The sequence below is a fragment of the Schistocerca nitens genome, chromosome 1 (assembly GCF_023898315.1).
Source record: "Schistocerca nitens isolate TAMUIC-IGC-003100 chromosome 1, iqSchNite1.1, whole genome shotgun sequence".
NCBI classification, from domain to species: Eukaryota; Metazoa; Arthropoda; class Insecta; order Orthoptera; family Acrididae; genus Schistocerca; species Schistocerca nitens.
In genome coordinates this window covers 1025599625-1025613249 of record NC_064614.1, presented here as the reverse complement: position 1 = coordinate 1025613249, position 13625 = coordinate 1025599625, and the positions used below count along the sequence as shown (strand labels likewise).

At 42.2% G+C, this 13625-nt stretch overlaps 1 protein-coding gene across 1 annotated transcript in view; it reads right to left on the bottom strand.

The window, feature by feature from the left end:
* The window catches only part of LOC126222754 (coiled-coil domain-containing protein 13-like), a 68809-nt gene that overhangs the window by 11871 nt on the left and 43313 nt on the right, over positions 1 to 13625 (bottom strand). The window contains exons 8-9 of the mRNA XM_049942192.1: positions 13312 to 13571; positions 4453 to 4730 (exon numbers count right to left, since the gene is read on the bottom strand). Of these exons, the coding sequence (XP_049798149.1) occupies positions 4453 to 4730; positions 13312 to 13571 (538 nt within the window). The remainder of the gene's footprint in view (positions 1 to 4452; positions 4731 to 13311; positions 13572 to 13625) is intronic.

The window sequence follows — 13625 nt, the reverse complement described above, 5'->3', positions numbered from 1 at the left end:
ATGTACATTTCCCGTCTCCCGTGGGAGGAAGTGGTACACGACATCGAAAATGGAGGTATAAGCACTGAGGTACATAAGCTCACTGGAGAAAATATTAGTCACCTCCTCAAAGGAGTACGGGTGGTGGTTATGGTGCGATGTAGACTGTGCAGAAGTGGTACGACACGGTCACGTCATCCTCCGTCACTGTCCTAAGTCATAGGTATGGTGTTTATATGCCAGTCGATCGTATGGAATGAGCGTAGTAAGATGGGTAGACGTGACAGAATTCCTGAAAGAGGCTATCGTATTTGGACGTGCTCATCACCACACGGTGAATGAAATTGCCTGATTTATTGTTGTACCAACGCGAACTGACCAACGTGTCTGTAAGAAATAGTGTTGCACACGCTATCATGTAACCTGGTGTAAGAGCAGTAATCGTCACAAGACCCTAATCGAAAAAGACGGAGAGTCACACTTTGTCAGTGACAGTGCTGTCAGTGAATGCATTCCGTCTCCGAGCGAACGTTGCGTACTGAACTGCAGGCAATGAATATTTGGAGTCAACTATCTTGCGGAAGGTCATTTATCAGGCCACCATGTAAAAATGCTCGTCTTCAATGGGCCAAAGGAAATAGAAACTGACTGGATGCGTGAAGTGTCATGCAATGCCTCATTGCCTGTTTTCAACTACTGCAAAACGTCGAGTGCACCGATGGTCCAAAGAAGCACGTAACCTGCAGTATGTACTTTTGGTTCGAGATGGTTCTGTCACGATTTAGGGATGTTTTTCGTCCCTTCAACAGAGTCCACACACTCATGTAGCAGTAAAATATGGATCAGGATGTTTATTAAACATTCCTGATCGCCAAACGTTACCATTTCTGCTACACGTTCATGATGAGCATGCTGTGGACACTTCCTGTTGCAAGATGACAACAGTGGGTTCACAGGGCTGCATTTACGCATCGTATCGTACCTCGACTGGATCGGTAAATCATGCGATCTCTCTCTCTCTCTCTCTCTCTCTCTCTCTCTCGACGAATATCGGGCGCCTGATGAAAAAATCCGGGGAATTAACATCGTACTGTGTGAGCGGATGATACTCCATAAATAAGCAACTTTCACACGTCGCGGCTTAATGCTTGGAGATGCTGAAATTAAGGCACAAGATGCAGAAAAGTCCTGTTATACCGCATTGCTACAGACCATGCGAAATGTCGACTCTGCATATTGGTACCAGGACCAGTTTAATGGCTAAAGCCAGGGTCCAACTGACGCAACGACGATGGAATTCAGGTCTTATTACCACGTTCCGCGCATAGCGTAGACAGACGGGTCCAAGTCTAGGGAAGGTGCTGGTAGTATTTATTGGGTACCTTAAAGTAAACAACGAATCCTGTACAAGCTGGATCCACACTTTACTATTAAGACAGCTGAGCTGGTTGCCATTTTGGAAGCCCCGACATTCGCACAGATGACCACAACTGATGTAGTAGTCATAATCTCTGACAGTATGTCAGCCCTACAACTGATTGGACGCCACCACATAGCTGTCCCAACCTCTTAGTTGCAGAAATGGGCGACGTTGTGTTTCGGGTGCAGTGGAAGTGTAGCAACATCGTGATGGTATAGCTGAAAGACCACTCTGGGGTACCTGGAAATGAACAAGTAGATAGCCTAGCAAAGCAAACATCTCTCCGTGGTGGTATTAAACATCATAAATTCCTCTCAGAGACATTGTATCCCTGGACAGAAAGCTGCTGTCACAGGACTGGTAGGAGGAATGATCTACGACATCTAAAATCAAAGGCAGTGAATGCACAGTAATTCGTCCCTCGATTCCAAGAGTACCATGATATGATAAGGCACAAACATCAAGGAGCTTCATGGCAGTTGTAGCACGGCTGAAATTTAATCACTGGGAGTTTAAGAAACACCTCTATCAGCTCAGCCTAAACTTAACCTCTCTATGTGATTGCGGAGAGGAAGAAGCTTCGAACTATACATTCCCACATTGTCCTCGGAACAAGTATCACGTAAGTGTCTTTACATGAAATCTTTTGGCTGCTGGTCATAAAAGGTTCCAAATCTTGTTAGCATTCAATGATACAGCAAAGTATAAAATACTATACGAGTTGCTTAAGAGTGACAACATCCAGTTATAACTCCCTGTGCTACTATCTAATGCTATTGATAATTAGAATTCAAGCAGAAGAGGAAAGCATAATTAACTGTGTTTATACTGATGTGCTATTCAGCACGATGTGGAACACTCTGCCTGTAAATGTGTCACTATGTACATCCTTTGTGTAAGTGTCTGAAACCTGGTGAATGGACATGTGTGACTGCAAAACACAAATCTGGCTATTGCATACTATACTCATGATATGTCTACATGGTACTTCTAGAGCTGCACAAATATTCATTTCTCTGTCTGAAGCATTAAGAGAATCTATACAGTACCTACATAAGAACATTTTGTTGTTAATTTAGAGATAAAATGATTAATGTAGATTGAAATGGGGAGATCCCAAATGTGTACCTATGCTGTTTTATCATTTTTTACTGTGTTACCAGTAGGATTTTTACGGCATACTACCTCTGCGTATAGTGTGTTAAAATTTTGGCCTTGTTTACTCGTTTCAGTGTACTGTCGATGTAAAATTTCTTTCATGTTGGATTCTGTCCTTTGTTAAGCCTATGTAACTTCGTACAACGGCAGGACTTAAGCTAATGTATACTCTAGATTGTCAAAACAAACTGTAGAATCATATTACCAGTGTTGAGACGGCAGTATGGGCACGTACCGAAAGCCAATAAATTCCAAAAAGTCATCTTATCTTAATCGCACAAAAAATGTCTGGGACTTTTTGCGACTGTTGATGTAAGGTATATTTACCATCCCGCGATCTGGTAGCGTCAGAGGATCAGCTTCAGCTGGATACGTCGTAACTGAAGAATCTTGATGACTCACTTCCTCGCCGAATTGGGGACATTATTAAAGCTAGGTACACTACTGGCCATTAAAATTGCTATATCAAGAAGAAATGCAGATGATAAACGGGTATTCATTGGACAGATGTATTGCACTAGAACTGACATGTGATTACATTTTCACGCAATTTGGGTGCATAGATCCTGAGAAATCAGTACCCAGAACAACCACCTCTGGCCGTAATAACGGCCTTGATACGCCTAGGCATTGAGTCAAACAGAGCTTGGATGGCGTGTACAGGTACAGCTGCCCATGCAGCTTCAACACGATACCACAGTTCATCAACAGTAGTAACTGGCGTATTGTGACGAGCCAGTTGCTCTGCCACCATTGACCAGACGTTTCCAATTGGTGAGAGATTTGGAGAATGTATTTTTTCTGTATCCAGAAAGGCCCGTACAGGACCTGCAACATGCGGTCGTGCATGAGCCTGCTGAAATGTAGGGTTTCGCAGGGATCGAATGAAGGGTAGAGCCACGGGTCGTAACACGTCTGAAATATAACGTCCACTGTTCAAAGTGCCATCAATGCGAACAAGAGGTGACCGAGACGTGTAACCAACGGCACCCCATACCATCACGCCGGATGATACGCCAGTATGGAGATGACGAATACACGCTTGCAATGTGCGTTCACCGCGATGTCGCCAAACAGGGATGCGACCATCATGATGCTGTAAACAGAACCAGGATTAATCCGAAAGAATGACGTTTTGCCATTCGTGCACCCAGGTTCGTGCAGCGTCAAGGGTAACCGCAGCCACGGTCTCCGAGCTGATAGTCCATGCTGCTGCAAACGTCGTCGAACTGTTCGTGCAGATGGTTGTAGTCTTGCAAACGTCCCCATCTGTTGACTCAGGGATCGAGACGTGGCTGTACGATCCGTTACAGCCATGCGGATAAGATGCCTGTCATCTCGACTGCTAGTGATACGAGGCCGTTGGGATCCAGCACGGCGTTCCGTATTACCCTCCTGAACCCACCGATTCCATATTCTGATAACAGTCATTGGATCTCGACCAACGCGAGCAGCAATGTCACGTTATGATAAACCGCAATCGCGATAGGCTACAATCCGACCTTTACCAAAGTCGGAAACGCGATGGTACGCATTTCTCCTCCTTGCACGAGGCATCACAACAACGTTTCAATAGGCAACGCCGGTCAACTGCTGTTTGTGTCTGAGAAATGTGTTGGAAACATTCCTCATGTCAGCTCGTTGTAGGTGTCGCCACCGGCGCCAACCTTGTATGAATGCTCTGGACAGCTAATCATTTGCATATCACAGCATCTTCTTCCTGTCGGTCAGATTTCGCGTCTGTAGCACGTCATCTTCGTGGTGTAGCAATTTTAATGGCTAGTAGTGTATTATGTGACATTAGCGGGATGTCTGGTGGAGGTGACCAACTATTTGTCGGCAGTGCTTTTCTCTGTCACGGTCGGCAGACACGAGAAGCGCCCCCGGGAGCCTACCTTGGTCTGTAGTTGGGCGGCGCGCGCGCGCTCCTGGCGCCAGCGGGCGTCGGCCTGCGCGGCGGCCTGCTCGCGCTCGTCCATGCGCGTGTGCAGCACGGCCACCAGCTCCAGCAAGCGGCGGCGCTCCGCCTCGGCCGCCTGCAGCGCCGGCGCGTAGCTGCCCGAGCCGCACTCCGAGGGCGCGCTGCGCGGGCTGCCGCACACGCTGCCCTCCACCCTGCCGCCGCGCACGCGCACACGCGTCTCAGTTAACGCCACCATAGACTCAAGTTTCACTAAATTTAGAATACTAGCGAACCTGTCAATGCTTTGCAAATGCTGATTATGTATGGGAATTAGATATACGTCATAACCTTCTCCTCCCCCCCTCCTTCCTCGTCACCCCTCTCTCTGTTCATCTCCTCCTCCTCCTCCTCCTCCTCCTCCACCTCCCCCCTCTCTGTGCCCATCTCCTCCTCCTTCCCCACTCTCTCTCCAGCGCCTCCTTCTCCTGCCTCTCTGTGCCCATCACCTCCTCCCCCCTGACTGTTCATCTCCTCCTCACCGCTCCCTGTTCATCTCCTCTCCCCTCCCTCTCCATCTCCCCTCCACCTCCCTGTCCACCTCCTCTTCCTCCTCCTCCCCCTCCCTGTCCACCTCCTCCCCCCTCCCTGTCCTCCTTCTGCTCCCCTCCATGTACACCCCCTACCTGTCGACCTCCTCCTCCTCGTCCACCCCTCCATGTCCACCTCCTCCTCCCCCTTCTTGTCCACCTCCTCATCCCCCTCCCTCTCCACCTCCTGAAAAAAAGTTAATATTCTTACTCAAAATATTCGTCATTCCTTCGATCGAAGATGATATCTGGGTTTCTGCTTTGAGAAGCAGTTGCATGAAATCAGAGAAAAAAAATTACCACAGGAAGACAAAGAAATGTTTCCAGAATGAGATTTTCACTCTGCAGCGGAGTGTGCGCTGATATGAACCTTCCTGGCAGAATAAAACTGTATGCCAGACCGAGACTCTACCTCGGGACCTCTGCCTTTCGCAGGCAAGCGTTCTATCGTCTGAGCTACCCAAGCACAGGACGTGAGTCGAGCATGGGTAGCTCAGACGGTAGAGCATTTGCCCGCGAAAAGCAAAGGTCCCGACTTCGAGTCTCGGTCCGGCATACAGTTTTAATCTGCCACGAAGATTCAAAGAAATGTTGCTTCATCCGTGCATAACATTTTTAGTAAGTCTGATTGAAGAAATGAAAATCAGGTTACCAGAAATTTGATGTTGATGACAAAAATTTTCGTGATAAGTGTTGAAGATGCACTAAATCACCACAAAGAAAATGTGATTGATGGAATGGCTCAGTTCGTTAAAAGTGTAGAATTTATAGCAAGAGTGGATGATTAGTGGTGAAAAATTCATTTGTTGAGTTGGAATGTGACCAAAGATTCGAAAAAAATTTGGAATGAAGTATTACATTTCAAAGATGCTCATGGGGAATCCAGTTTTGAGAAATTAGCGACTTTTTCGATTACTCTCTTAATACTGCCTCATTCCAATGCCGATGTTGGGAGGCTATTTAGCGGTATGAATGTAATAAAATACAAGCAGAGGAGCAGAATAATGTTTAATCTTTTAACTGATATATTAAAAAGGAATAGGCTGCGGTTTGAGGTTGGAAGGAAAGTGCTGCCACGAATATCAAATTCCAATTAACGTTGTAAAACAAATCGGTACCAAGGAACCAAATCAACCTGAAACCGACGATGATGTTGACGCAGACAAAAATGATTCATCTGAAGAAGACGAATTCATTTAAATAATATCTGTTGTTATAGAACTGACCCTGACTTCCCGATTTATTTATTGTATGCTCATTCAATAATTATGAATATTTGTTTACTTAATAATAAAGGGAACTAATTACTAACATACTTATTCAGAATGAGATTTTCACTCTGCAGCAAGTGTGCGCTGATATGAAACTTCTTGGCAAGATTAAAACTGTGTGCCGGACCGAGATTCGAACTCGGGACCTTTGCCTGGCAATGTTTTAATCTGACAGGAAGTTTCAACTTACTTATTGTTTTCTTTCATGACAATTTTTAAAAAATTTGTTAGTGGTTTTCTGGTGGTTTTTGCACTTGAAACTGGTGGGGAGCCCACTTTAATTGTTGACAACACTGCATTCTACATTGTTTGACAAATATGGTCAAAATTTTGTGGTGAGCCAGTCCAGAACTATATCTGAGTTTTGCTAAAAACATTTCCCTATTACGAATCATTTAAAAAAAACCACATTTCTGTCTGAAGGTTAAAGAAATTATCGTGTAAAAGCTAGAAGTAAATTGGTCAAGAACTTTCCGAGATACTGGCTAAAAACATTTCCTGTTTATATAATATAACGTATATACTACTATAACACATATATTTAGAAAGAATGTGTAGCCCCTGTCCCCTCGAAGATTTATTTGAGTATCGTGTGAAAATCTGAAGTAAACGGTTCAGAAATTCTCTAGATGTCGGAAACAAAGTTAAATTATGACTTGTCTTTATGTAGTAGTGTAGAATTCAGAGCTTTCTCCATTTGGAAAGACATCATAATTTTGTAGTGAGTGTTTCTATAGAAGCAACGGCCCTTTAAAGAGCGTCTCCACCACACTCACTTCAGCTCAGCTACAGAACATTGTCGTGAAGTGCTTTTCTCAAACACACATTTACAAATATACCACGCCAATGTTCTCCAAAGTTGTTGTTGTGCTTCCAGTTGCCATATTTCTCATATCTACTATAGTGGTCACAGAGTGCATAAATTTAATGAACAGAAAACACATTCCTGCGAATTTCTTCCCACTATGATCCACAGAGAATGTCTTTATGTCATGTACTGCTGTCTACTAGATGAAAGATAACCTGCCGCGCATGATTAGGCGAGCGGTCTCCGGCGCTGCAGTCATGGACTGTGCCGCTGATCCCGGCGGAGGTTCGAGTCCTCCCTCGGGCATGGGTGTGTGTGTTTGTCCTTAGGATAATTTAGGTTAAGTAGTGTGTATGGTTAGGGACTGATGACATTAGCAGTTAAGTCCCACAAGATTTCACACACATTTGAACAAAGATTACCTATCTGAGTATTCAGTAATAAGTTTAAAGGATCTGTGTTGTGCGAAAGGATCTGTTTAGAAACCAGAGATAAGCCATCCTCACACGGGACAAGTGATCTGACGCTGACGTGGATAGATAGAGAGATGTGCGACACAAAACACGGTGCCAAAATCACATAGGACTTGCTGGTTAAAGTGATTTGTGACTATAGCACTCTCCAGGCGCAGTTGTCAGCCATATCTGGCTCACAAGCCACAGAGTCAGGTTACGAAAATGGACATACTTAAAATTCCTAAGTTAGCTCTATTGAAACGCAAATTTCCTGCCTTATCCATATGCTAGTCAAGTTGTTTTATCTGTAACATATACAAATAATAACTTTAATATCCATGAAAATGTTATAAGACAAAAATGGAAAATCCCACATTCCCTCAGAAAACCAAAAGGTGAAAAAAAAAAAAAAAACCGATACAAGAAGACTCGAACCCACTACGCATTGTTCATAAGTCGATGACTCAAGCAACTACGCCACTCTGAATTACATGTTACGATCTTCTGTTGGGTTTAATTGCTGATATGTCATTAACTGACATTCAATTATAACAAATTGTTCCTATAACGGAATGGTGCTTAGAAATAGCCTGTAATCCTAGGGTGTAAATTAAAACATACGTAAATCCCACCATATATAGGATTCTATTAAAAGCGACAAATGCAATATTGTGCCTACCAAGTTCTGCTTTCGATTCAGAGCGTGCACTTGCTTCTTGTTTGTTCAATGTTTTGTAGCACGATGGCGAAATATCGCAGAACTTCATGCGCGATAATGCCTTCTCAGCATGAAGTAACGGAAGATGACCTCTCAAAACTCGTACAACTCCATGTCAACGTCAGCTATCTCAGCCCATGTGAGAAGGACTTTAACGCTGTTTGAGTCAGGTGTGTAACATTAGTTTGTGTGGTTTCTTGATTGCTGTGCGTCTAGTTTTTAGTCATGAAACACTCTCAAAGAAATAGCAGAAATATTCCCAACGTATCACAGATTCACTTCTGCTGAAAAACTGGAATACTAAGGGTGGAATACGTAATGCGAATAAATCTCTCCTGAACGTGACATGGGACAAATACCTTTTATAGGTTCAGTTTCCAAAACGAAAGTGAATTCAGATATTACTAGCGCTGTAAATGAACTCAATATAAAAATTTTGAGACCACTTGAGATACAACAAGGTTTGAGAGCAGAAACAATACTGCAGACTTTGCTAGAACACTCTGAGTGCAACAGTATGATAGTCGTGTTAAGCGGTGCCATAAACGAAAGAATAAAAGAAGAAGAGTTAGATGAAGAAAGTGAAGAAATGAGAGAGAAAAAAAGCATCTGAGGTCCCAACATACACACCAGAGGATTCCTCTATGAGTCTGAACATGTAAATGTTTTATTGCTGTTCTCTCAAACACATTTTGTTTTCTGTGTGAAAGTACTATGACCTGAATTAAAAAAATTCCACATACCTATCTGGCAAAGATATATGCAAACACAGAGGAACTATATTCGTAGTGCAAAGACTAGAGGCTGTCATACAGCCGCCTCGTGTGTACACGTGCGCGAGCTGGCGCCATCTCGGAATGCTGACTACTGCTAGTGTCAGTATATTCCTGCCGCAGAGCACCTCCAAACATACAGCTGCAGCCGAATTGCTGGGCTGGCCGCGGTGGCCGTGCGGTTCTGGCGCTGCAGTCCGGAACCGCGGGGCTGCTACGGTCGCAGGTTCGAATCCTGCCTCGGGCATGGGTGTGTGTGATGTCCTTAGGATAGTTAGGTTTAAGTAGTTCTAAGTTCTAGGGGACTTATGACCTAAGATGTTGAGTCCCATAGTGCTCAGAGCCATTTGAACCATTTGAACCGAATTGCTGGACGCCACATGCAGTAACGCTGTTTTAAGCTAGCGTGACTTGGACACGGTGTAGATGTCTTTTCAGCTCACAATGAAGTCTTAATAACTCCATATTTATCCGCTGCTATGACGACAGACACAGTCATGAAGCGTTAGCGTAGCTTTCGCGTTATTAATATGAACTGTTTTTATGGAAGAAATGTGGCGAAGTCACGTACTCGATGTTTGTGTACATCTGTGCGTCACAGACCCAATGGCAACATATTCCGACAAATAGCATGGGAGTTTCTCAGCTGAGGATACAAACCTTCCCCCTTATAGTAGTGAATAGGCTCACAAAATATGAGCACAATGAAATTAACTGTGTAGTGCAAGAGCTTTTCATAGTGATTCATAACATACTACCAATTTTTCTATAACTCCTGAACTACAACATTACAACAATGAAATTTGGAAAGACTGCTATTTATGTCATAAAAAATATGTGGCATAAATGTGGTAAACCTGCCATCTGCAGCGTTGAATTTTGAAGTTTCGGAAGCTTACTCTTCTAACAAACTGAAACAAGTCTGTTAATTTGCCTCGTTTCGTTAAATTTGTAATTTGTTAAATGATTCGAAATTTTCAAAGATTTATGCATGACTCAATAGTTTACCAAACAATTAACCCTTAACTACTCTAGTGAAACGCTCATACGTTAATACTCTAGTGGGGTCTCGGAGTACCCAAATAAGCCGGGACTACCTTTGGCCTGACACACAGCAGGGAGGCAGTAATATCCCAAGAAGTTCTTCGTAGCGGAAGGCAATCACAGCTTGCCTGCAAAAGTTTGAAAGGGCCGATTTTTGCTTTAGGCACTCATCGTGAAACTTCTGTAGGGGGACGCAGATTTAGAAGTCGCATTTAGCGTTAGCTGATGAGATCACATGCTGGTCTTGTGCTTAGAGAACATAGTGCTGTTACCATTTTCTGCATTAATTTACAAGTCATTTTATTTCTGACACTCCTTTCACACAAGAAAATCAACTCATTTTATTATCAGCTCGAGTGAACCGTAACTCAATGATCTGTGAATGGGTTTGTGCTTCGTATCCATGTGCTTGAGGATATACACTCAACCTTACATCATCTGCTTTTGTATAACGTTTACGTAGTCTCTATCAGTGGGAAGCAAGTCAGTTAAATTCTTAACTGACTTTCTGCTGAACATTATCTTTGAATGTTGTGAAAAATGTTCCTGGATAGTTGTATTTCTTTGCGGAAGTGAAACACATATGTATGAGTAATGGGTATAATTACTGTTTTGTTCGTGCGCTAATGTTTCATGAATTATGTGCGCTGTTACCTCTTCTTTCCTCCATTGTTAGTGAACCCTCACATTATCTTGATGGATTAGCTGTACTGTTACTGATCCTATTTACAGGATAGTCTTGTTTGTAAAATGTTATCGGCTGAATATGCAATTGTGACTGATTTTCCCTGGGATTTATATCTATCTTCATCACTTACCACCTATACCAGGATTTTATAAACCTAAAACAGGCACTGTTATGTGTAAGTTCCTATGTAACTGTGCTTTAGTCATCAAAAGTCTTGTATTAGGAGCTGTATAGCTAGGTCTTTTTATTATCTGTAATTTCAGCTTCACAAGAGAAGTCAACTACCAGTGCATCCACCAGTGATCATAAGGAGTATATTCCTTTGAGTTATAATCAAGTCTCTCTCAGAAAGTCTGAATTAATGTGCTTATTTCTTGCAACCAGTGGCGTAGTGCTCTTCAATACGTACATATAGGTTTACATGTTATACAGATTGCACACACATCTTCATTGAATGGATGAATACGCTAAGTGAGAATACAGTTCCATTACAGTCCTCAGTCACATGTTGTACTCTTTCAGGATCTGACCATTCATGTACCCAGTAAACTGAGATTAACTTGATGTATCATAACATGGGATGAGATAGCCATGGGAAAAAGGTATTTAGTAGTTCTTCTTTGAGAAAGATAATTACCTATAATCAAGCAAAGTCAGATGTATAATAACTACAGTCAAATCTCTAACAATTCACAATAAATGCTAACGACAGCTACCTTACAAATGGAACTACTCGCGCTTTAATAGTCAAAAAAGGAAAAAAATTGTTTTATAAAACGGAGACATGTCTGTTTTACCAACCACCAAGGCCATGTATGTATGAGGATTATTCCAAAACCAGTGCCTCCTATATATATTCATGGGAACTGTAACAGATACGGAAAGCACAATAACACAATTAACCCTTAACTACTCTAGTGAAACGCTCGTACGCTAATACTTTAGTGGGGCCTCGGAGTACCCAAATAAGTTAAACGAAACTATAATTTAAAGAAATTTTATTCTGAGTTTCACTTTCATCACTGAATATTATAAACATTTCTACGCATTTGAGATACTAATACAAACAGTTTTGGCACACTGAAATACTGTGATCGGGACAAACATGTTTTGAACATTTTTCACACACTATTTTGGTTTTCTTGTCCGCATTTCTTGCACACATGTAGCGTCTTGGTTTCCTCATCGTTTCTGGCTCTGAGGCAATAGGAGTACCACCATGTTTAACAACAAAGTCTCTCAGTTCACGAGAAAGGGGTAGAACATCTCGACGCTGTATGTGGGATTTTACTAAATCCATTCCTGGCCTCTGTAGAAATTCTCTTCTTTTAAATCATCGGTTTGATCAAGTTGTTTGGTGCACTTAATTAAAATAGCAGCATTGACCCCTACTATGTTTAAAATGGCATAAAATACAGACATTGGCAATCTGTGTGTTCGCCGTGATACCGAATAGTTGGCGCACATTTGGTCCAGTGCGTCCACTCCCCTTTTGTGGCATTGTAATCAATGAATTTTTCAGGTTTTCTCTTTTGAGTACCAATTTTCTGCTCGTGGTGCATAGATGAAAACAATACAACAGCTCGACCATTCCGAGGAACATAAGAACAAATTGTCTTTCCTTCGTTATGCCCAAATAATGGAGATTCTACTGCACTCTTTTGGTTTGGTTTGAATTCTCATGGGATCTGCGGTTTATTTAGCTTTACAGTGTCCAGGGCAGTCAACTTTTTGGCTTCTAGTTGATCACAGAGTTCAAGTGACAAGAACCAATTGTCTACTCTCATATTTATATTGTTACTCTCAATTAGTGTTATTAATTTCAAAACATCCTATGTTGGAATTGATAATATACTTTTATTTGTCCCTCTACCTGTGTAGACAAATGCATTGTATAAATAGAATGTTCGTGAATCACAAAGGCACATAACTTTGAGGCCGTATTTTCTGGCTTCTTAGGCATATACGTGCGTAATTTGCACCTACCAGGAAAGGGTGTAACATTTCATCGATTGTCACGTTCGCTCCTGGAGTATAATACTTTTGACATTGGTCTATAAAGAGTTCCCAGAGATCTCTAATAGCTGCAAGTATGTCATCAGCCTTCCTAGCATCTCTTGTAGTGGCACAATCGAAACGCAAACAAGACAAATAGAATAAAAATCTATGATCGCTCATAGTGGCTCGAAACACATCACGACCAGTTCCATCGTTAGCAAAAAGTCCAACAACATTTTCGTGATTAAATTTCGTTACTCCAGATAAATAAAGCAGACTTAGAAATGCTCTCAGTTCTATTATATCTAGCGGCTTTAAGAATCCTGGTTGGGGAGCTCTGTATTTGTTTGACATGTCATGTAGCTTGACGTTTGTATTGGTGATCGTTAGTTGTAATATATCTTCAGTAATGAACAATTCCCAAGCAGATAATATATCAGTTGAATAAAGCCTTTTTCCTTCACGTCTAGCGCCTGGAAGGCGACTAACTAAATTGTGAGCAAGGGTACGAGTTGTAGGAGGAGCTTCTTTTGACAACTTGTAGCACTCCTTTTTTCCAAAAAAATATTTGTCAGCGGAAGGCATAATGCACGCCTCTTCATCTGATTCTTCACAACTACTTTCTGATGTAACTTCAGAGGTGGAATCATGATCACTCAGCACAAATACATCCTTATCTGCTGTGCTATCTTCATCATATTTCAAAAACGCAGGATAATTCACTATTCTTTCCAACTCGTCATCTGTTAATGACTTCGATGATGCCATTCTGAAAAATAATGCATACATACTCACATAACTTTAAAAATTGATGTTATCACTG